This window comes from Ostrea edulis, chromosome 4, assembly GCF_947568905.1.
Source record: "Ostrea edulis chromosome 4, xbOstEdul1.1, whole genome shotgun sequence".
NCBI lineage: Eukaryota > Metazoa > Mollusca > Bivalvia > Ostreida > Ostreidae > Ostrea > Ostrea edulis.
Window position 1 is genome coordinate 54,103,165 of NC_079167.1, and position 24,774 is coordinate 54,127,938.

The following is a 24,774-nucleotide window of genomic DNA, read 5'->3' on the forward strand; positions in this document are numbered from 1 at the left end:
GCATCCATGGGATGACGTTGTCATGTTGTCATTGGTGCTCGTGGGGGTACGCACTAGATATTGGATATTTGGTGACCTTCAACTGTTCATGATTGTAAAATTCAGTAGTGGTCGTGGCATTTTAATTTTTAATGTCTCCAACATTTGTTTTGTTATCAATAAATCAAACTTTTAAAAAAGTGCTCTTCATGTCATAATGTGTTTCTATTTCACTGTGCGTTTCTTCTTTGTTTTATAATCAGTCTACATGTTCTAGAACTTTAAGATCCTGCTACTTTTAAAGTATATTCAATGTTCTACTTCGATTTTAACCGGACACATTCAATAAATTCTAACCCGTCATATAATGGTGAGGTTAAAAGTTCCGATATTGGAAGAAATATCGTTTTTGGTGGTATGATATGCTTTTGGGGAAAAAAAACCCCGCCGTGATATCTTATATAAGATTTACATTTCACATGTTATTCATTTACATATACGCCATAAAAATTGTGAATTAAATTGTATTCTTCCAAAATTAAACTATGCATTAAACTATGAAAATTTTAGGGGGGCGTGGCGTGAAAAAATTGCCATCTTGAACTGACCTGGACAAAAAAATCAGAAACAATCGCCATTATTTGGTAGAGAAAATGTTTATATCACAACTCAACGCCTCTTTACTGAAATAGATAAAAACTACATATCATTTAAGATAAGCGAAGTAGTCTGGATTTACAAAATGTCTTCGTAAATCCAGACTACTTCTGAAAGCACAGCGGGGACTCCTGGGAGTACCGCCCGATTGACACGGTTACGAGTGTAATTAAAATTCTTCAATTAGACTTGCTTTCGACGTTGTGATTGACCTATATTTTCGGAAAAGTGACATCAGATTTCTTTAAAAAATATAATAATACCTGAGAGTTTCATAGATATATATTCATCTTTTTCCTTTCTTTAAATTTCCTATATCTACACGGTAAAAAACTGCAGCAACAGATCAATTTCAAAAAGAGTATTATTGTCCTAAGCTGTGAGACCATTTGTACCCCCCTCCCCTCTCTGGTTATCAATTCCCATTGGTATGAATACATCTCTCCTAAGACAATACGAAATTCCACGAAAAAAAAAAGAAGACTTGGAATAATCTGTTTCTTATCAAAAACTTTATTTCTCCCCTCTTTCTCTCCTCCCTCTCTCTCTTCATAAAACTTTGCAAGATAGTCATCTTCGCCATACTGATTGATGGATTCGTTGCTATAGCAATATACTTATCTATTTTCGCCGTACGTCGAATCATCTTTTGAGTTCTTTCACTGATAAAATTTTCCCTGGATCTGTTTCACACGTACAAGTTATACTCAGCCCGGTGCACGGGCAAATATTGGGAAAGCTCCGATGGAAATTATTTGGCTTCAACGTCCCCATGAGAGTATCCCCTGGGGATTTCGTCTGCAAGGGGGACGGGAATTTGGTCAGCCCCTTGCCGTGCAAAGGGTATGTACGCTTTTTCTAATCTATAATGGGCTGTTGGCAACTATCCCTCATTTAAGAAAATCATTTAATCAAGTGCATGCACATCTCATTACACCCAATTCTAATTAATTAACAAAATAATAATGCTGAAAATCGGAAGGGTTTGATAACATTTTAGTGTGAATAAAGTTCTATGGTATATAATATTTTATGGTGAAGACCAGGATTTTTTGGCATTCATACGCGAAGATTTTGTTTCGAAAGATGATGCATGCTAAAATATTAACCCCCTCCATATCTATCAAATTTATTGTGTTCTACGTGTATATACAATGCGTATGTGTAACTAACTCCAGCTAATTCACAAAGGAAAATAAAAAAATCCGAAAATAGCAGTGTGCATATGATTCACAGCGAAAACATTTCTGTATCGTCTGAGATTAAACAAAAATTGTGCGGAGGTTGATCCTGCCATGTTTTCCTTCTGATTGGAAGTCTGCTCCATGTGGCGTTTGTGTTTCCTTATCTCGTCTGTCTGTATGACGTAACTTTCCAAGAGTACCACATAAACTAAACGTCTGCAACACATGCGTTTCATGATTTAAGGAGAATGTAGCACAGGTTTAGATGTGGTACTGAATTACAAGCACTTTTGATTAATTTTTATTCACAGATATTATGTAAATCATTTAATAAAAAAAAAAAAACAAAAAAAAAAAAAAAACCCTATACATTGCAATTGCAGCTTGTAGCTAAACGTATTTTATTTGGTGACTCTGCAGAAAAAAAATCACAGAAAACGTAGCCACAATATTTATCAAATTTTCTTAAAATGTGGTTTTCGTTAAATCCCATTTTTTCCGGCGGATTATTTTGTCATGATTCATATTATTTTCAATTTTCTCATTTGTATTCTAGCACAAATGAGCCAGGCATGATTCATATCAAATTGATACTAAAATCAAACATTTCGCGCTTGCGCAAGTTGCACCACTGTAATCGTTAAAGGACGTAACATTTATCATGTTTTAGATAAACCCTAAACTCACACGACTTCCGTTGAAATATTGACCAAAAAAATAAATAAATGAAAGTACACGATTCCAAATTATATGCCCCACCCCAACCCCGAGATCGAATTGGGATATTGTTTTGGGTTGATCGTCTGTTTGCCTTTCCACATCTATACCACATAATTGGTCAATTGAAGACAAATCGAACCTTTTGGATAAATGTCATATGTCAAAGCTAGCAGGCAAACACAAATATTTACATTCCCAATGGTTCTGCCTTTGGTATATTTACAAATCGTGATGATGGTTATTTCCTCATGAATGCTCTTCAGTTGTAAACAATGTACGTATGAATCTTGATAAATATAGTACGTCTATTCTAAAGGATTGGATGTTGTCGGAATTCCCGGTCGTTAAAATAGACATATGATACTTATCAAGATTCATATTTCTTACACCTACAGCGCGTTCATGAGGAAATGTCTTTCGTTACAATTTGTAAAAATGTCAATGACAAATGCATTGGAAATGTGATTATATCATCATAATTGATATACAAGCAACTGAGGATTTTTTGTACGTCTCATTCGAAATTTTTTCACTCATATAGAGATATTAGAGGTGTAGCTAGAATGGATTTATATGCATGTCGAAGGAGGTCTGGGAGTCCACGGAAGGAGGTATGGGAGCCCCCGGAAGGAGGTCTGGGAGTCCCCGGAAGCTCCTAAGTGATCACGTTTTCTGTGGACAAAATCTACTCCTATATTGAGTGAACAAATCCCCGTTTCAAACCAGTGTAGCAGGACCCTTACTAGGCAGTCTGCACTTTATAACTTCACCATCGTCATTTGTTTCAAACCATCGTTACCGTCTGAAATCAAACAAAGAAACTTAAAGATGTCGAAAATCACACTTCCTTCCAATCTTTATACATAAAATACCCATCCATTTATTGTTACAGTTATCATGCTATCTTTATTTTCCGGAGTTTTAAATAGATATATATATATACTTCAGAGAAACTTAGTTTCACAGGCCGTTTTGATCGACGTCAGTATATTTTCAGTTCAGCATCGGAAATTCAATATTTAGAATCTCAATAAACAGTATTAATTAATCTGCAAAGTTTCAATGTTTTTTTATATTATGAATTTGAATAAACTTGTACATTACTCTAGTACTGTTTAGCAATATCAATCAATCTATTGTAAATCAAATCACAAACTGCTTAATTTATGACTACATGTACTTCACATCATTTTAAAAAAATATATTTTTAACTCACCTGAGTTGAAAGCTCGAGTGAGCTTTACAGGTCACGTTTTGTCCGGCGTCCGTCTGTAAACTTTTTACATTTTTGACTTCTTCTCCAGAACAGCAAGGCCAATTTCAACCAAACTTGGCAAAACGCATCCTTGTGTGAAGGGAATTCAAGTTTCTATTTTCTTCTAAAGAACCATTGGGCCTGAAAAGTTTAAATTTACACAAAGGTTTTCTGACGTAATGAAAATTCAAGTTTGTTAAAATCATGCCCCCCCAAGGGTGGGGTGGGGGGGGGGGGGTGGGTGGGATGGGGTCACAATAGGGGATCAAAGTTTTAAGGTAAAGTGTCATAAATTTTAACCTATATATTACGTACGGCCGTAGATTTTTTTATGCTCTTGTAATTGGAAATTCGAGGTATATAGTTTTTGATCTGTCGTCTGTATGTTGGCCTGTTTATCCGCAAAAACTTCAACCTTGACTATACTTTTGAATAAATGGTGATAGGGCTTTCATATTTCACATGTGAGTTTCTTGTGACAATACTGTTTTTGGCACCAAATTATTTGACGTCGTGACTTTCACCTTGGAGTTTGATCTACTTTTGAGAAACTTTAACCTTGGCATGCATGACTTTTGAATGATTAACGATAGGGTTTCATATTTCACATATGTATTCCTATGTGTGACAAAACTTTTCTTTGGATACCATAATTACTTTGCTGCCAATGTTTCACATACACATTTCGCTATCGTTCAAACGCCTACCATGGCACGGTACCATTGCTTTAAAGGATCCATAACTTTCACTTTTAACGCTGAGCGCTTTGGAAAGTCCCTACCAATATTAGAAGTAGCACCGAGATCAAACCCTGACCTCAAGGTTGCGGAACGAGCTCCCTGACCACTTGGATACAGCGACTTGTAGCAATCGAAGATGTAGAACTGAAACTCATGATTCTATAACATTTACCTTTATGATGTCCAATCTCATTGAAATGTTTAAAAATATAAGAAGAATACATTTATGATAAATTGACATTACGTCAAAGTTGTTTTGTTTTGATTTTGTTCATTGTATGAATCTACAATTCTACAGGTGGTACCCGGAAGTGTAGCAGACGGTTCCCTGTCATCCGGGGACTTAATTTTGAAAATCGGGAACCATAATGTGACAAATGCCTATCACTCCGAGGGCCAGGATCACATCAAAAACGCCGGAAACACCCTTCAGCTTACGATTAAGAAGTAAGTTCTTTGCATTTTTTTTAACTCTTTACAATTTAAAAGAATTATGCAATGCATTCAGTAAAATTTCATTACCAGCACACACAATTACTAGTACTTAAATGACAGGAAAAGAAACCCAAGTTCCAGTACAGTAATACACTAAATTACAAAGTCAGACATTCTGTGCAATATATTCTTTCGCTCGACCACTTATGTCAATTAAGACCAAATGTTGTTAATGTATGGCACATGTCTACATATATTTGTCTGCCGAAAATCGCACTGTGCACTCTTCTGCAGCGATCTATGTTTACACATTCAAAAAGTAAAGGAAAAATGATCAATTTCAAATAGCTCAAAGACATATTTTTGAGTACATATATACAACACGTTATGATATTTGATTCCATGCTGATTACCTTGCATAATCTCATATTTCCAGTCGATGATAAGAGATAAATAATATACGGTAGATCTATATGGCAAGGCATGATTGTACTACAATGTACATTACAATGCATTGGTGATATGGTTGATAAAAATTAAGTGAATTAAAACACTTGCTGTCTAATCTGATATTGTCCATTCATAAAATGCATAGTACAGAAGACGTATGATTGAAAACACATGTACCTTCCAAACGTAGGTGCAATACCTCTCAGATAACACTTGCAGAATTACTAATTAACACTACCGACCGAGCGCTGTTGTCCAGTTGCGCCATGGATATTGCGACGAACAGTCGACCTCGGCCATTTTACCGCAGCTCATCCGTAAGTAAACAATTTCCTTTTTGTTATAATTTCAGAGTTCCGAGGGTCGCTGCCAGCTGTCCGGTGAGTCCTACATCCTCTCAGAGTTTCAGTTTCCCAAACCCGATCAAACCATCCGCCTACCGTGCCTTCTCACCAGACAATGACAGGCTGTCATTTCAACGTCCACTCCGAAGTCAGTATTCGGCAGACGATGATCATTTACGTCATTTTCAGTCTTTACCACGACACAGAGTAACAGCTGGCGGAATGCACTCAAGTGGCATGGATAACAATGATCCGTACTCATCCAGAAAACATGACAGCGATGGTTCTTTTGATCGTGGGTGTTTCACTATGCCAAAGCATTCGCCATACCGACCAAGTAATGTTCAAGCACCATCATCACATTTTCGAAGCGGCAGTAGTGACAGCAGTGGGTATCATACATCCTACAGCCCAGCAACAGTAGAATCACCTATTGGGAACCAGCAGCATAATCTGTCGTCTGCTTCTACGCCACCAAAGAGTTTTTACGGTCCAGGGCCTGGTATTTCTCCTCCGTCTTACGAGAGAAGTCTCTCCGAGAGAAACCGACCGTTTTCTCCATTGTACAACCGCCAGAATTCTTTTGAACGGAGTAACGAGGACCAGTTCGGTCTCAGAATTAATGACGAATCTACACATCTACCCAGAGAATACTCCGAGAATCTAAACGGTACAAGAACGCCACATCAGCTTGTGAGACAAACTTCAAGGGAGCAACCTATTTACAAGGGATACCAGTCTGACTTTTCTAGTGGAAGATCGAATGTGATATCACCCTCTAGTGAGTATAGTAGATCACCTAATGAAATACGACGGCAATTGTCATTTGGATCTAATATTCAAAGCCCTACTCTTGGTCGTGCCGAATCCTCCAAATATATAGGAGGAAATTCACAACCACGAGGATTTCAAAGGAGCCAGATATATAATGAGAATAGAGCAGAAGAGAAACCTGTAATACAATATCAGAGACAGACATCATCAGGAACATTACCCAAGTACGAGTCAACAATCTCATCACCACCTCCTGGCCACCATCCAAAACAAGATGGCGAAAAACCAGAGCCGCCTGTTAGGTCGCACAGCTTTGAGCATCGTGTGAGAAAACCGAGTTACAGCAGTTCTACAGGAATTAGTTCTATAGAGGATATTTTGTCTCCGTTTGAGAAATTTCAAACCTCCAACTATTTCAACGAATTCTACAACAAGGAACAGCCAAAGTCACCCCCAACCAGCTATAAGTCGAATAGTTTCGATACTCCAAGCTACAGCTCCCCACCGACGGATGTTTCTCCAAACTTGCGTCAACGGGAGGACAACAATAAAACGTATAGGGATCGAAGCTTTCCAAACACTATCCACAACTCTGGAAATCAGGTAGAAGAATCAGTTTTACAAGACTCTAACAAGGAAGCAGGAGACAGACAGGAAATGACGTCATATAATCGGTTTGCACCACCTCCTCCAATGGCACCCCCACCGCCTCCTCCTCCTCCACCACCACCACCACCACCTCCCCCTGCCCCTGGATTCCCAGGATCCGGACGACAGCCCTTCAGAAAACCAATACAGGTAGGCCCTATACATGTATGCACACTAATATTCTCCCAAGTTGATCAAAATTCATTATTAGTGAATGTGCATCTGTTATTTTACATTTTACCAAAGATTTATTAAGATAGTTTAAATGCAGTGATGGTTACATTTAAATAGCGGAAAACGATGAGTAAAGGGTAGATAATTCATGTAAGCCACACATAATTGGTACAGTATTAATTTTAGTATTACATGGAAGACAAAAAGTACAACTACCTATATGAATATCACATTAACAAGTATGATTACTTGTACAAATACGTGTACATGTATGGAATATTGAGCATCACAGACGTCTTCTAACTACATTTAAATCTTTATTTGTAGCAGCCAATCAGCAATGAACAAAGAACGCCAGGGGATGGGAGTCCCGTCACCCAAGGACAATTCTCGGATAAAATCCCTGACGCAGTGTTAAACACCATGCTGAAAAACCAAGGGAGTGGGACTCCAAAGCCATTTGCATACATCACAGGGGGCATAGACCTAAAAGAATTCAAACAAAAGAGAAAGTATGTCATTTATATTGTACAAAAATGTTAGACAAATGTATACAGTATATAAATATACAAATCAGAGTGCGTGTACTTATAGCTGGTACTAGTAATCGTGTAATAGAAAATAAAAGTATATGCTTGGCCAAAATAGAAATTGGAAGAATTTGTAGAATGTTTGGTGATTGATCAGCTAAACATGCATTTCTCTCGGCTGAAAACACCTCTCAGAAAACAAACAACAATTCCGCGAGTCATCAGCCGATTCGCTTGCCGCTCTTCAGAAAACTGCTGTCTGTGTAAAAGATGGCAGCTCACCAACTCCACGTACGTGTGTAACTAAGCATTCCTGATAACAAAATAATACACTTATTGTAAATATATGTGATATTTCTGATGCATTTTGATGGGAGGAATTTAGGTTGAATACTTTCATTGCATAATGGGTTACATTGTAATCTTAATGGCAGTTGCTGTTCACGTGCTAACCTCGACTAGAGGAGGCGGGCTGCATTGATTTTCAATTTTTTTTTAGATAGGCCTATTTGTACTGTTTTGAAAACATTTGAAAAGACTTTCACAGAGTATAACAAGTTTTGTGTGAAGTGGTATGAATATAGCTCTCAAAGCAAACATCGTTTCGACATGTGTTAGAACTTTCATACGAAGTAATGAGACATTTTTCATTTTATGCCCATTGAGTTTTGTATTCATGTCAATTTCCTTTGCTCTAGACATGTTTATGTCTACTCTCCGACATGATTTCCCATGAAAATTAAATTCAGGAGCCCCTTTTTGCAAAAGTCTTACTACTAAGACCAATATTCTTAAAATATTTCAATTTGCACTAGCATATAAAATGAACGTATGGTTAAGTGTACTTTCTTTGGCACGGAAGCACCATCAGGGTGGGCGTTACGATTTTGATTTTGCTCTGAAAGTGCAAATAGCGATACAGAATTTCATGAGTATATTTAGCACTTTCTCATCCAGTGGGAAGTATCGATTAGTACTTCGAAAGGCTAAAGATGATCTTCTGGAGACTCCTCCACGTCACATGAATGATAAAAAACGACGTTTCCTTGAAGAAATTAAAAACTGCACACCTTTCCTATGGATAATGACAAGTTTCAATTTTTAAAAAATATCATGGGAATTCCGACATACTAATGCAACAAAACTGTAATTAACATTTTTAAAAGAACTTTTCAAAATGCATACTCAGTACATGGAACACAGAATTGTACAAAACCGAATTCAGTGAGTTGCCATCACCTAGATTAGAGCATATTCTCTTTCAAGAGACTTAAAATGTTCTCAGATTGATACATGGAACAGGGTGTACTTTTGCATCGAGTATTTTACATCACTCTAAAACAAGCCTCTGGGACACACAATTCTCCAATGTATATATTAAATGATATGAAAGAAGAGATAAAAAATGCTACAAGCAAATCACTCGTATTCAAATGTGATATTTAAGCTCACAAACTTGTAATGAAATGTATCCTTTGATCGTTGGAGTTTCAATTTGTAGTTCGTCATAATATGTAAACAAACTTGAATTCTTAAACTGAAAAAGCCGTTATAGAGTCCATATGAAAATTTTGGAGTACAATTTTACGTTAAGCTTGTATAGTTCATTAGATGGCAGTGTCGCGGATTCTGTAATCAGATTCAGAAATCCATGTACAATCGATATTCAAAATACAGATTCATTGCTAAATATGTACATTTCCAATGATTTTGCCTTCGATATCTTTACAAATTGTTATAATGGACATTTCCTCATGAAAGCACTGCAGTTGTTAAGAATGCAGAAACTACTTGATAAATATAGCACGTCTATTTAAAAAGTAGGCCAGCGTGAAGCGTTGCAGTTCATACCCTCATGTATATTCAAAAATATACCAAATGTATAATCTTTCTTTGAAAGCCGACCTCCACCTCCTGTGATGCCAAAGTCTTACCGCGGTCCAGAATTAAGCATGCCTGAACCGTCTGCAGATTATGGTCAACCGTCGCCACCAGCTAGATCACAGCAATTCCAGCCTCAACAAGTGTATCAGCAGACGTCACCGCAATACTACTCAAATAACCCAGCGAGCTATCAACAGCAACCACAGAGATCACCTGGTGCCTATAGACATGCACAGTACAATTCACCGATACAAATGTACTCGCAAAATAACGCAGAAGATGCACTGCGCTTGCAGAGTGGCGGTGCAGTGACGGGGATTTCTGGGTAAGTCACGTGTTTGCTGAAAATACTTTTCAACGCTTTATTTTCATTGATTTCATTCATACTTTTGAAATATACAGGTATGATGTTTATCCCAAAATTCCATCGACAAACATTTGTTTCTAGAAAACCAATGTCACAAAATAGTGAAACAAATCACATACATAGGGCATATAAACTCCCCTGAAAATCACACTGAAACATTGAATAATACGAAAGATTTACTGAATTCGAAGTAAATATTCTAATTTTCAAAGTAGAGAGGTGACACAGTGCTAAAATGCAATCATAAAAAAAAAAATCAGAACACGAGTATATAATCCTTATAAATATCAGTCAGTTACTAACTTCACGCTAGTTAAATATGATATTTATTTGCATTGGTTAGAAACTTTCATTCATTTGAAAAGTTGCGACATCAGCATCATGTCTGGCACATCAGGCAGTGAGGAATTTAGTTTAAAATCGGCTGATTCCTAGAGATTGTCCGAAACACACACACAAAGGAATAAAGCCAAGAAAGAAAGGATGCGGAAAGAAATAATGAGAAAACCATTGCCATCATATCAAAAACCATTGAAAGTGTAAATAACCGTCATTCGAAAAGGCTGACGTTAAAATGTGATATTTACGTTTACGAATCATGTTTTTCCTTACGTAATGTTACTAATACATTCCAACGTGTTTGTCTTTTAAAAATCCTCAAAACCTTAATGATGTTATAGAACAATAACATCAGTGTCACAATGCCAAAACGCCAATCACGTGATCATAACCAAATACGTTCAAGAAAGCAGCACAGGCTATTCCATGTCCGTTTCATCTCATTGACTCGCGAGCAAGTGCAGTTGTAGGAAATCTAAAGTAAGAAGTCTTTTAATATATCACTCGCAAATATATTAAAGTTCAATATAAACATTGACTCATTTTTTTAAATTAAACATATTCTGTGCATGCTATACCACTGAACGCGAGTGAAGGCAAATATTCATAACGCAATGTTGCGCAATTTAGTTGTGACGGCATGATAAGGTGACACGATTTAACGGCATTTTCCAGATCATGCAGTATGATATCGCTACACATTAACCTTGATGTGAATTTGAGTATCAAGATATCAAATCTCACTGAAATCTGTAACTTCACTGAGATGCTAAATGCAGTTGATATGTCATCAAAATGAATTTGATCACATAATCAGATGCTGTTTCAAGGGACATACCCGGTAATATAGTAAAAATTTAATTTAATTTTGTTCACAAACTAACCAACAATATATAGGCTATAGTAAGTACAGGTTCTCTTGATAAGTTTAGTCTATGGAATTTTGGGATAGACTGCATATATGCATTTGGGCGAAATATGCGCAAGTCGTCTGTGGAATTGCAGAGTACTATATAGATGTTCTATATAGATGTACTACAGCCAGTGTATGTAATCATTTATGTGTGGTACGTAATCATTTCTGTGTGGTACGTAATGGTTTCAGTGCTCGGTCCCGCCAGAGACGGTGTTCAGAGCCGGCGGCTTCACTGTCGCGATCTAACTTCTCATTGCCAAACAAGACGATTCGGTGAGACGGTTGCATCCAGATCCATAGAATTTACAAAAATAGTTTTCTAATCTGTATACAGTTTACATTAAATTGCGCACTTAGAATGTCAGATTTCGTTAGAATGAAGACATCACGGCAAAAAAAGTAGCACATTTGAAAAAAAGTGGCATGTCTGCTTTTCCCATACAGTATATATATGTACGCGTTTTAAGGATGCATATTATCGCATGAATAGCGTAAATCATGATATAGTGTAAGATAAACAAGGTATTTCATTTATGTAAAATATAAACGATATTGTGCTTATTATTTGTATAATTATCGTTATTGAGGACACTAGTAATTCAGGAGGATTATAAGAGATGTTTAGTTCCTATATTGATCGTCTGTGCATGGCATAGTCACCGCAGTTAGTAACGTACTATAAATCTGTACGTCACCACTTCATCTGAATCTCGTGTACAAACTTGAGTGATTTTGAAGAGGGCAAATGCATGTACACAAATTCATATAGCATACCAATTACAGCATTGTTTTTATTTGAAAAAAAAATCCAACAGCACAGTAGTTAGGTCATGGTAAATTGTGAAAATTATATTTATTTACGACAAAATGATTAGTATTGATATTTGTTCAACTTTGAAACAGCTACGTGTATATGCTGCGTTTTGGTCTAATCGGTGGAATTCTCCAACATAGAAACACTATTAGCTTTAGCTACCAGCATGGAAGAGATGATTTTAATATATCTTTATTTTTATGCATTTATACATTTACGCTGTAGTATTTTATTTTTCGTTATTTGCTTATATATCGCAATATATATCATTTCCCAATTGTGTTACTTTTCTATCAAAGTGACATAAGGATTTACCTGCTTTTGCAATACAGCTACGGTCGCCAACAGTGTAACCAGAATAAAAAAAATTTGGAAAGTGTTGACTGTGCTGTCATGGACAATTTTGATCAATAAATATGAAAAATAATATGTAACATGCATTTAACAAAATCAATACCTGCAGCTATATGGGGGTGTTTTTTGGCGTCATGGCGCACGCGACCCCTCATCAGTATAAATCTCGCTGTATCAGCAACATGACCACAGAAGCCAAGTGGTTAAAGCGATCGATTTGCAACCGGGAAGTTTCCTGGTTCGATCCTCAGCGCGGCTGCGTCAAACTTAGGACGATTGAAATAGGAAGTGACTGTTCCTTCGCCAAGCGCTCGGCTTTAGATGTGGAAGTCACATGATGAGACCTTTAAAAGTGAGGTCCCGTGTCGCGATTGGTATTGGTACTGCTACAGCCCTGGGCGCCACATATAGGTGTCAGATGTCCTAATGGGCAAGAGACATAAAACAACAAACTCAGCTATATGACGTCATAACTGAGTCTGGAATGAAGTGAGAGGCGGATCGAAGAGTGTATGCTATTAATTTTTTTTTAGCAGATAGTGTATTGGAGATAACAATATAACGTATGCCATATCCCTTTAATATGAAATGTAATATTTTGGATTTTTAATATGTATATTATCCACACTATCATTTTATTCACGTGTACCTCATATTTGTTTGAGCAGAAAATTGCGCTATTACATACACTCATCCGATAAAAGCGAGTTTTTCTGGGTAACCAAAGAGTGCTATCGACTAGTCGAAATTAACAATATAGCAATTAATCGGCTTAAACACATTACTTTTGTCGTGAAAAGTAAGATAATGCAAAATATTTACATGCAACTTGTTTTAGACGGAGGATATACTTTGAAGCTATTGACACTTTTAATTTTGTGTGTTACACAGAGATATCCTTTCATTACAACGGACACTGTCATGTGATATGGTGGTCATAAGATCATCGTACAAATGTGATATTATGTGAAAGCATGGTATAGTATTAAAGGAGCAAAATTTAGATATGTTTAGTGACCATCTTAACTATTGCATGTTCATTTATCGGAATTAGCATTATGAAGACAGCAGCTGATTGATAACGCATCTGATTTATTGTAGAGAGGAGCTAGTATGTATCTATTTTTTTGAAGAAAAAAATCATTGGTTTTTAAAAACAAGAATACAGTATACATTAATCTATGCCAACATCCCATTTAAATGTGAGTCATTTTATCAGATTAACCAGCATTTACAACAATTACGTATACATGCTTAAGGTGTGAAGATAACGGACAATTATGAATGACAGCGATACATCTTATAATTCCTAGAACTTAGAACAAGTTACTGACAGGAATTATTTCATACTTCAGAGTATCAACATTTTTAAAATTACAATTGGATTTCCACTGGATAGGTTGTAAGTGTGTATTCTTAACTTTTGACAGTTATCCAGAGAAACCCCAGCAGGACATTCAACAATCTGCAGTTTACAAAATGGTTCAGGAAGCGGACGGCAAAGGTAAGACGGGTATTCAACAGCCTTCGCATATCTATACCGGTCCACAATATAGTCCGGAAATTACGTCACCGGAAGCTGATGATGACAAGCCAAGGTTTCTTAAAGCAAGAAAAACAGGCTTGTCCTTTCGTGTATTACAATGGATGACTGACACAGACGACTTGGATGATGAAACTGTCGAAGACGACGTAGATAGTAGGGACACTGTTTCTTTTTATATGCCAGCATACCCGCCGTCTTACCCTTTGCTCCGATATTAATGAGATGCCCAGGTTTATCCTGCTTACAGTACCTCTGTACCTCCGTGGCTCTGATATCCGTTCTGAATGCCTGTACATCTGATTCACTATCCAATATTCTAATCATTCAGAGGCATCAATTTTCATCTCTGATATTACTTATTGTGATTGGTGTGTAATTGATCTTCTTCCTGTCTTTAATTTTACCCGGATCTCTGTCAGTAATCATAGCATTCATTTCGTAATATATACTGGTGGATACTATATACTTTTGTTGACTGTACACCGGCTCAGCGACCTCTGAAATACCGGTGTACCAATTCATAAACGCCAGTAAACGTTTTACAGTATCCGTCATCTCCTCTTTCTGCTTCATCCATTTGAGTACCTTGTTTATTTGCGATCATATGTCTCCTCACAAACTGCAGCATAACATGAGTACATGAGACCTAGAGTATGACTGTCTGGTACACTTGTACTGTTACGCGCACTGGTATCCTTTGGCACTCTGTATTGTTAGAAAATACTCCAACAATCATGTACTCACAGACTGGTGGAGGTTGTGAGGTGAAAATGGTGTGATTTGTGCATGTTTCACGAGATTTAAGGTAGTGTGTACTTCAGGTCATTCTTTGACTTTTGAAAATAATTCTGCTGTATTGAGGGAGATAACATTCTTCAATAGGCGCACTAGTAATTGCGATTTCTCGAAAGAGTTATCCTTAAGAGCATTTTAAAATGTTTTATTCAAACCATTAATAACCTGAAGGACATTTCGCCTAGATCTTCTCAACTTTCACTACAAAAGGTTATAGCATCCGCCCGACATGTTTTTTTTTCTCTCTACAAAATCTTATTCCAACTCCAATGAAAACATATGGAAAAAAACACACAAAAAAACCCAACTCATTTGTGTTGAATGCATTATATTTACGATTAGTAACAATGTGTTGTATTTTTCGTCAATGGAGTCTCGAATAGAAACGAGAGAATTTAGAGAATGCGTATATCATTCGAATGATATTAGTTTAGAAGTACTAGTACTGAAGACTAATTTGCATATTATCAGGTAGAAAACCAAGGCAACCGAGGGACCCACTATTACGTCACAATTCAATTGATGACGAGATGAGATTTTCAGGATTAAACAAGAAAACAGATATACCGTCGAAAGCTTTTATGAAATTGAACCAACTGTCTGTCAACGATACACAAGACTCCTCTGTTCAATCACAGTGTAATGATCAAGGAGAAAACAAACAAGGTAATGGTAGCCGTCATAGTCTACAAATAGCTAGCTTATATTTCATTTTCGCGTTTCTTTCGCCAATATCAGATAAGAAAATTGGAGGGAATGCCCTTAATTCAATCTATCTTGCGGAGTGCACGCACAAGTACTGTATCGCGGCTTTGTCTTTGTGTGTGTGTGCAACAAAGTATGGTGTTTTGTGTGATTCTCGCTACAATCATGGAAAACCTTGTCATTTTCAAACCTTGCTTCTCTGCTTTGCTTAGATTCCCATTATGATTAAATATCCAAAATGTTGCAACGCATAGAATACTTATTTTGTAGCGATATCGGGTGGTGCGATATTAATTTATGTTGATATTGGGTGGTGCGATATTATGTTGATACCGGGTGGTGCGATATTATGCTGATATGATGAAATGATGACTTGTCGATATTCTATGAACGATTATTGAATCCATATATAATGTTTCAAACACAACTAAAATATGTAGTATAGGTTAGAAAAAATTTATATAACCAACGGAACACACAATGACTATTTATACATGCATATTCAAAAATATCATATAACTCTAAACCCAAGACAAAAATAAAAAAAAAACCAACTTATCTGATGTTCCCTACTCTAATTAAGTACCCGTGACAGGCATTGTAACTAAGTGAAGCCCGGGGGGGGGGGGGGGGGGGCAGGCAATGTAAATAACATAGTGACGCCCAGGGGAGCCCGGCAGCCAATGTACATTTAACTTAGTGAAGCCCGGAGGAGCTAATGTTATGATACTTTATTTTGGAGCAGTTTAACCTACTCTACTGAGATGATACAAATACATGAAAATTTATTATCGCCCACCAGGAGGCGGTCGATTATATGTTATGGTTTCAGAAAAACGACTGTGATTTACTGCGGGCCTGCACTATGAAATAATAAATTTAAAAATATATATCCAAAGCGATCATTATCATTGATTATTTTATTGAATTGAATTACAGTTTTTACTTATACCTAATGACGATTTTTAAAGGAAAAATAATAATAATTTTCGGTGTCTGGGATCTGTTAAGTCGTACTATTTATTTTCGCATTGAACGCGACAATTAGCTTTATGGTTAATCAAAGTTTGTAGTACTTTCTTTCTCTTTGTTGTGCGGTTTATTTTGTTCATTTTTTCTATATTCATAACATAAAATTGAAATAGCTAATTTTTTTTTAAAAAGTTAAATACATTCTATACAGATGACTATTTTGAAAGATAATTGATACAGTGGTATATTATCTAAAGTGTGTACAATACCCTTAGCTTGCCAGAATGAACTATAGTTAAGGACTAATGCAGAAAAAATAAGCATCGCTTATGAAAACATGAAGGTTATCAAATGATTTGCTTAGTTATAGTGAGCAGGGGACGCTCACTCCTGGGCACCTGATCCCACTTCTGATAATTCCAGGTATTCGTGTTTGCCCTACTCTCAATTTCCTATTCATTGCGGTATTTATGAGATTGATCACAGTTCCTTTTTCTGATAGTTACCAAGTAGTTGCGGCCGAATTTGACGTTTTCTTGTTCAATTTGTGCAGACTCTAGATAGTTTTCATATTTAGGTCATCCGAGTTATTTGACCTATCCGTCGTCTGGGTAAACATTTTGACTTCTCAAAAACTACACAACCAATATCCACCAAAATTACTGACTATCGTCTCTTTGGGAAGCTACCAATAATTGTGAATAATTTTGTGATCCCTGTCCTTTTGGACCGCTAGTTTTAAGTCTAAAAATAGTACAATTAAATTATTTTTTTCTCTTGCACCCTGGACATCTAGTATAGATCTAAAGATCGCCTCAATCAAAATTGTAAAATGCCTGACCCTTGGGAATCAGGCCTAAGGGTGGGGCTATGTGGATCATATCTAGTAAAATTCACTAACTGTTGAAAAAAATCATTTTCTCTAAATATCAAGCACAGAAACTGGTCCGTAATTGACAGAGGCCGCCACCTAAACTGTGAAAGTCTTGGTCGCTGGCCGGGCTTACGGGCGATGCTATATGGATCATTTTGTGAAAATGAAAATCTTCTTCTACATGAATATTAAAGTTCGCTATAGGTTTTGAAAGTCCCAATCCAAAACTGAATTTCGCGGCCGCTACAAACATTATGATGAAGGTTTATGGATCATTTTGAGAAGAAAATGCATAATTTTTTTGAATTTCTCTTCCTTTTACTTACATCCGATGAACATTGAGATCTCTATCAAAATATCGAAATTCATGACTTGTAATAATTTTGTTGTGATGTTATATTAATCAATATATGAAATTTTCTTTACTTTACAAGATCTAGCACATAAAATGATTGCATACCTAAATATGCTTGGATGTCCTGCCAGATTTTGAGACACGTAAATCTAGGATTTGGGCATCCAGTCCTAGGATATGGCTGTTGGGCATATAAACTGAAAATGCATCACATTTAGATGTCCAGGAGAAAAAAAAACCCTTTTATACATTTTACTCTCAAACGTCCAGCTCATACTCATATAATATGTATAACGGTTGCTTATGGTCAGACATTGTTTTATTACCCTGAACGAAGGTCATTTGGATAAGTCAAGGTGACCAATATATTGGAAGCAATACATTTGTAATTTAGACCTTAGAGGACCATACTTAGAGACTTTCAAGGCCACAACTTTGTAATGGAGATATGTTGAAGCTGATACATGACACAAACGGTGTGTCCTGGCCCTGAACTAAGACTTAGGTCAAAATCACTTTATAGAGTTCCTGAATCAAGTTCATTTGGCCAGCATTACAAACACTGATCTTAGAAAGTAATGGTATGACATTAGAGGCCCACATACTGACTCAAAGATTGTTTATAACCAGGCTGTGTGCTGTGACCCAGATTCATGGTCATTTATCTAGATCTAGACCCCCTCCCCCTTAACAACAGTTAGGCCATATGTTCTTTGTGTGATACTTTGGAAAATTTCCAATAGCCCTAATTAAATGATCATGAATCATTGCATTACTTATATCATCAGCTGAAAAATTACCGTGGTGAAGATGAACTATTGACCCTGTCCCCATCCATTTTCCATCTGGAATCGATATACTTAAGAAATAAATTTCATTTTTAAAATGAACTGCGACGTTGTACGCCTAAATACTTGATTAAAGGACACAGTGTATGTTTCTAAACTTTGTTAACGCGTTAACGCTTCATGAAAAGTAGGCCGACATGAAGCGTTGCTGTTCATACCCTCCATGTAATTTATTTCTTATATTTTGCATTCTATTTTCATATCTATTGGATAATTCCCAGTCGTTAGAATAGTCATACTATATTTATCAAGAGTCATACGCACATGGTTCACATTCATGAGAAAATGACTTCCATTTCAATTGGTAAAAATATCGAAGGCAAAAACATTGGAAATGTAACTATTAAGCTATGTCAATTTCTTTTGAAAAACATCCGTGATCTCCACCGAGATGGTCCTATTGATTCTATTTATTTCGTAGAGAAAAGGGTTGTATTTCGCAGGTAGGGGCAAATATACCTGTGTGTTAATGTGAATAGTTTTTTATTGTTTCTGTCAATGTATGTTATGTACTTAAAAGTTTTAAAAGTGACTTTAGACGGCAATACAAAAACAAGAAATTGTAATGATACAATCTCTGTTTCTTTTCTGTTGGATTGACAGAACACAGAATCACGCCACGTGCTCTATAAATAAATCCGATGCTGCCTGTTATTTATTGCAGACACTATGGACAATGAACAAGTGGGGAACTACGAACAGACGTCTATCCGTTACACCGGAAAACATATACCCTCACCTTCATTCAGAGTTTTACAGCGATTCGCAGACGAAGCGGAGACATACGGTAATGATGGCGAAATATTGTAGCAATCATAAAAAACTATAGATTCTCGTAAATACTAAACATATTATTTAAAGATACATTAATGTTGCCAATGCAGACTAGATAACTATTTAAGAATCCTTTTTAAAATAGATTAAATATTGTGTAGATATTATTTATCCCTGTTTATTCATACGTTCACTTAGCACTGTTTTAATCTGTTTGTATTGTAGCATGTGATGTTAGAATTATGTCATTTCAATCTAACAAATGAAACAATAATTAAGGCGAAATGATAGGTTAGACCAAAATAATGTCAGGCACAGTTTTCACATATACCTGTACGTATCTTAATGTTCTTCCCGCATCTTGGATTCAGGAGTCTCTCCTCCTTGTTTGTTAACCCCACCTTACTCACCTTCCATGATTCACTAAATAACAGATCCCCCCGTAACTAAAAGAGGCCCCCAGTTAGAGAGCGACGACTTGGAGGATACAGACGATGGACTACCCGACACACTCAGCGGGGAGGAATTAACCGACAAACGATACACCGGAAGTGCTATCCCATCACGCTCCTTTCGCATGTTGCAGATGTCAGTTGGAAATGGCGACTCGTCTGAAACTGGTATCGCATTACATCTAACAAATCTAGCATGGTGCCACTCTTGTTTCATTCTATGGAAAGAGATGCTAAAATCAGTATCGTGCTTCTCATATAGCTGTTTCCAAGGACAAAAATATCCAATCACATTTCACTTTGTTTTAAAATCTCACAATTTCTCATGTACATGTGTAATGTTTTAACCGATTGTGAACTATGTCTTGTTTTGTGTCTTGTTATTGACAAAATCATTGGAAAATTTCCTTTTTATACATTTACTTTGAACTTCACCGTGTTTGATCATCCACCCTGGAGATAGTTAAGATGACTGCATGCGTGCATTGCTCCGCGATTTCAGCTTATGAATTGGATTTAAAGAATGAATCCTTTTAATTTTGAGATCTATATATTTTTGTCGGTTACACGCTGAAGCAACAATGAATAAATTTATGATTAGATTTTAACATAACCACTTTATGAACGTTTTAAGGATTTCATTTGTTTGTAATCACATGCATCAATAGCGGTTTCGTAGTATCAATAATACACTTACATATTATCATGAACTTAATCATTGTATCTGTTGTGAAATGCCATATAGTTCTGCCTAATAATGAATATGTCAGGCGCGGTAAAGAACCATCATTTTACAATTTATTCTAGAATGAAATATGAACACAGACTTTAAACATATTTTCCTTTTATCACAAAGTTGATACTACGATTGTATGTTTTAAAGTGTTGTTGAAAAAACGCGTTATGTCTGCGTTGATATTTTTATGATATCGTAGCTTAGGGTTTATAGAAAAGTGATAGATATGTAAATACATAGGCAATAGACATACATTTACAAACAGCTCAAGGTATCCATGTTTACATTTCTACAACATTTTGTCGCCTTGTAAGTATTTTATCGAGATGTAAGTTACATGTACTTACTCATGCATATCATACCTCCATTTATTGTTCCTCAACCTTGTTATAAGCCGTTTGGAAATAGAACAGGACACCATTATTTAAGAAAAGCAGATCCGCACTAAATGGGAGTCAAAGAATTTAATTGGTTGTGTTCAAGTAGACATGATAGGTACGGAAAATCCCGACGTTTCACATGTAAAGTATGGTTCAATGAGAAATATGACAAGAAGAATTTCTGATACTATCAATCTAATTAGATTGTGATGCTGTATATATTATTTTGATTAGGAGCGTTGTCGTCGTTTTAAGGCCAGTCAAAGTAATTTACTATATTCATTACGAATATGGTTTACGCGTGACCTGTTGTGATTTGTGGTTGGTTATCGTCATGCGTTAAATTTTTAACATCATCTACTTCTCTTAAAACACATGGCTATTTTTCATCAAATTTGATATAATTTCATAGTCACTGTATCCCTTAGGGCCTGAGGGGTGGGGTCAAAACCTTTAAAATTTATATAATCTTTGAAAATCTTCCATATTCGGGGACATCTAACAGACAAACTGTGTAGAGACATCATGAGTAATGAGTAATGACGCCTCAACCAAAATTTTGAAATTCATTTTCTTGGTCAGGGATTCTGGTTCTAGGTTGGTTCATATGGTCAAAATACATTCTGTCTTTTTCACTTCTGGACATCAAACTATGAAATTGAGTACTTAGTAGTAATAAAAAGAGACACTATTACCAAAATTGTGATGGCCCAAGATTCAGAAATTCTGATGTTAGGGCCGGGCTTAATGGCTCATATAATGAAAATATGTTATTTCTTTAAAAATCTTCTTGACTGCTGGACATCAAACAGACAGAGTACATTGTACAGTAATAATGGTGAGAGAAGATTCCACCAATATCATGAAATTAATACGGTCAAGGGATCTGGTTTTAGGATGGGTGTCAAAACCTTAAAAATGTACATATATGTATTTTTAAAACTAATTCTTTACTCAGTGGATAGCTAGCAAACAATCTGTGTAAAGTTATAATGAGCAAAGATACCTCTGCCAAAATTGTGAAGTTTTGGTGCTAAGGCGGGACTTTATGACTCATATAGTGAAAATGTTTTCTTTGAAAATCCCTTCTTGACTCCCGAACAGCAAACACGCAAACTGCATACATTAATGAAGAAAGAAGGTTCTACTATAATTATGAAATTGATGACCCCTTAGGTTAGGAGATCTGCTGCTAATATGCAATCTTCAATACTCAGGGACATCTCACAGACAAACTGTATATGCATAGTTTTGATGAGCAAGGGTGCCTCTACAAAAGTTGTGAATTTCATGGTCCTATGGCCAGGAATTTTGGTTCTAGGGTGGGGCCCAAATCATTTAATATTCAAATATCTTCTTTTTTACTTATGTGTATTGTGAAGTAATACTGTATGCATGGTTATAAAAAGCACGTAGCTGTCTACCAGAATTGTAAAATTCCCTTCTCCTGTGCCTGGGTTGCAGGATGGGGCCAACATGTATATAAAATGAAAATGCATTTAATCTTTAAAAATCGTTTCCCTTACTTCTGTGCACTGTGAATAAGTACTGTTATGCATGGTTACGAAGAGCATGTAGCTGTCTACCCTAATTCTGAAAATCCCTATCCGTTCGTCAGAGGTTCAGGCCCTGAGACAGAGATGAATATGTAAAAGAGTGAAGACACATTTTATCTAGTAAAATTACCCTGCTTTCGTTGGTGTACTTTGACAAAATACTATATGTAAGGTTATGTAGTGTGTGAAGACTTCTACCAAAGTTGTAGAATTCATGGCTCCAGGATGTGTTGTTAAGGCTTCACGGAGCGGTAATCCTGTAATGAAAATACAGCACAGATTTTTAAAAATGTTCTTTAATTTTTGGACATTAAAAACCCCCACTAAAATCTGGAAAGCAAAGGTAAAAATAAATACCTTTATGTGACTGAGCTGTCCAATTAATAAAAGTTGTTGCATGCTATCGGGTGACTGTGGGTTTGGTTATATTTTTATTGTCGATAAAATGCAGTTTGGGAATGGACACAACCTCTTAAAAGTTGGATAGTCCTCTCATTGTTTAATTTCCATGGGTCTCTGCTCTGACTCGGTATTGCAGATCATAGTCTGTTTGCAGACGGCTTATAGCGAGATCACCGTACAATAATCTGCACGTGTACGACGCTGAAGTGCCATAGTAATACAACCACAAATGTAAAGCAACTCGCTGATACGACATTTATCAATTCTTCTTTGTCATGGATAAGAAATATACGCTGTTTAAAATATCATAAATCTTTCTATTTTTATTTTAAATTTTTGTAGCTCCACCCAAGAGCTCACCACCATCTGCTAATCAACAACAGAGCCACGCCCAACCGAAGATTACCATAATCACGCGAAGTCACGCGGTGCCTTCCCCAATGCAGCCCCCAGAGGACGTGCCCAGTACAGATTTCTAAACACGTGACTCTGAATAAAAAAATATTTATGAATTAGAAACGAACGTTTAAATGATGTAATGATAAACACATTTCTTCGTTCGTTATCAAAGTTCTGTCTTGTCCGGTAGCGAATTGTTATACCACCTCTTTCACTTGTATCCGTACCATTTTAATTATATTTATTGTTAACTTGCATATTGAACATGACAAGACAAGAGAAGGGAGCACAGCCCCTGCTACCTGGAGAGAAGACTTGCTGGAACTAGCTGAGTAAAAGGGGTGTTAAGATTAGAATTCTTATTTATACATGCATGTTATGTAACATACCTTTTATTGTATAATAATATTGCTTTTTACTGAGTTTAGTTATATTGCAAGTTTGTATGGATGTTGAGTATTTATGTCGCGATTGATGAGAGATTGTACATATGGTAAAGTGTACAATGTAGACTACAGAAGGACTATATTGTAAACCATATAATAGCAGCTTTGTTCTTTTTAACTCTATATTATTGATAGAAGATGGACACAGCTGTAGGCATTGAAAGTAATAGATATCCATCTAAATGATTCTCATTAATACATAATCAATGGCAAAGTTTTCCGAATTTCACTGTACAGATAACATTACCTAGATTTATAAAACATGTATGTGGAATGTTTACAGGAAAACTAACAGTAGCAATAAATACTTCAGAAAAAATATTACCTCCGATGTTTTCCGACATTTCTAACTGAGTGTGGGCTATAATTTTAGTCAAAGAAGCATGATAGAGAGTTATTCTCTTTGGAGAAGTCGAGAGGCATAGCCTTCATCGATGAAAGCTTTGCCTGTCGACTTCTCTAAAGAGAATAGATAGAGAGTATACTCTTGCACACATGTATGGATTGACTCATGAAAAGTATACATGTAGAAACATGTATTGATGATCGATTGGTCATGCTTGTTATATATATATATATATATATATATATATATATATATATACACTTATGGACGATGTAAAATTACGGATACAGCACCTGAATCGCACGCAGAAAAAGATGCGCTGTAAATGAAAGGAATATTATCACGCCTCAGACAAAATTGTTGAAATCTGATTGGTCAGATCTTGGTCACATGACGCCGTGAAAAAAACCGTATCATGCGAGTAAAATCCGTATTGGGCGAGTAATTTTATTTATCGTCGGGTTCGACTTGCAGGCATTTCAAAAGGAAAGACATTTGACTAAGTTGTATGATATAGACTCCCACATATACAGTTAGAGGTCTTCGACGTGTAACTGCTGATATGTAGCTCGTGCGTTCGAGTTTAGCAGAGGGTTTTAATTTTTTTCCAGATTACTTCAAACT

The 24,774-nt window shown here is 36.3% G+C and overlaps 1 protein-coding gene across 19 annotated transcripts; it reads left to right on the forward strand.

Annotated features, from left to right (window-relative positions):
* Positions 1 to 1,158: 1,158 nt before the first annotated feature.
* Positions 1,159 to 24,128, forward strand: LOC125669412 (serine/arginine repetitive matrix protein 1-like). Of its 19 annotated transcripts, none has more exons than XM_048903883.2 (11): positions 1,164 to 1,479; positions 4,834 to 4,982; positions 5,773 to 7,336; positions 7,688 to 7,872; positions 9,791 to 10,099; positions 11,586 to 11,669; positions 13,995 to 14,263; positions 15,377 to 15,571; positions 19,324 to 19,446; positions 19,868 to 20,053; positions 23,302 to 24,128. In XM_048903883.2, exons 1-11 carry the CDS (start codon positions 1,381 to 1,383, stop codon positions 23,436 to 23,438), a joined length of 3,300 nt encoding a protein of 1,099 aa, XP_048759840.1. In that variant the 5' UTR covers positions 1,164 to 1,380; the 3' UTR covers positions 23,439 to 24,128. The 19 variants fall into 19 exon arrangements, with proteins under 19 accessions (XP_048759846.1, XP_048759840.1, XP_048759843.1 ...); XM_048903886.2 differs by having other exon boundaries at positions 1,298 to 1,479; positions 13,995 to 14,068; XM_048903889.2 differs by lacking the exon at positions 11,586 to 11,669 and having other exon boundaries at positions 1,159 to 1,479; positions 13,995 to 14,068.
* Positions 24,129 to 24,774: the final 646 nt, after the last annotated feature.

Excerpts from the sequence above, each read along its gene's own strand:
- LOC125669412 (XM_048903883.2), top strand. The coding sequence starts at position 1,381 with ATGGAAATTATTTGGCTTCAACGTCCCCATGAGAGTATCCCCTGGGGA. Across the intron at positions 7,337-7,687 it reads CCTTCAGAAAACCAATACAG|CAGCCAATCAGCAATGAACA; the intron begins GTAGGCCCTATA and ends CTTTATTTGTAG. Across the intron at positions 15,572-19,323 it reads TCAAGGAGAAAACAAACAAG|ACACTATGGACAATGAACAA; the intron begins GTAATGGTAGCC and ends TATTTATTGCAG.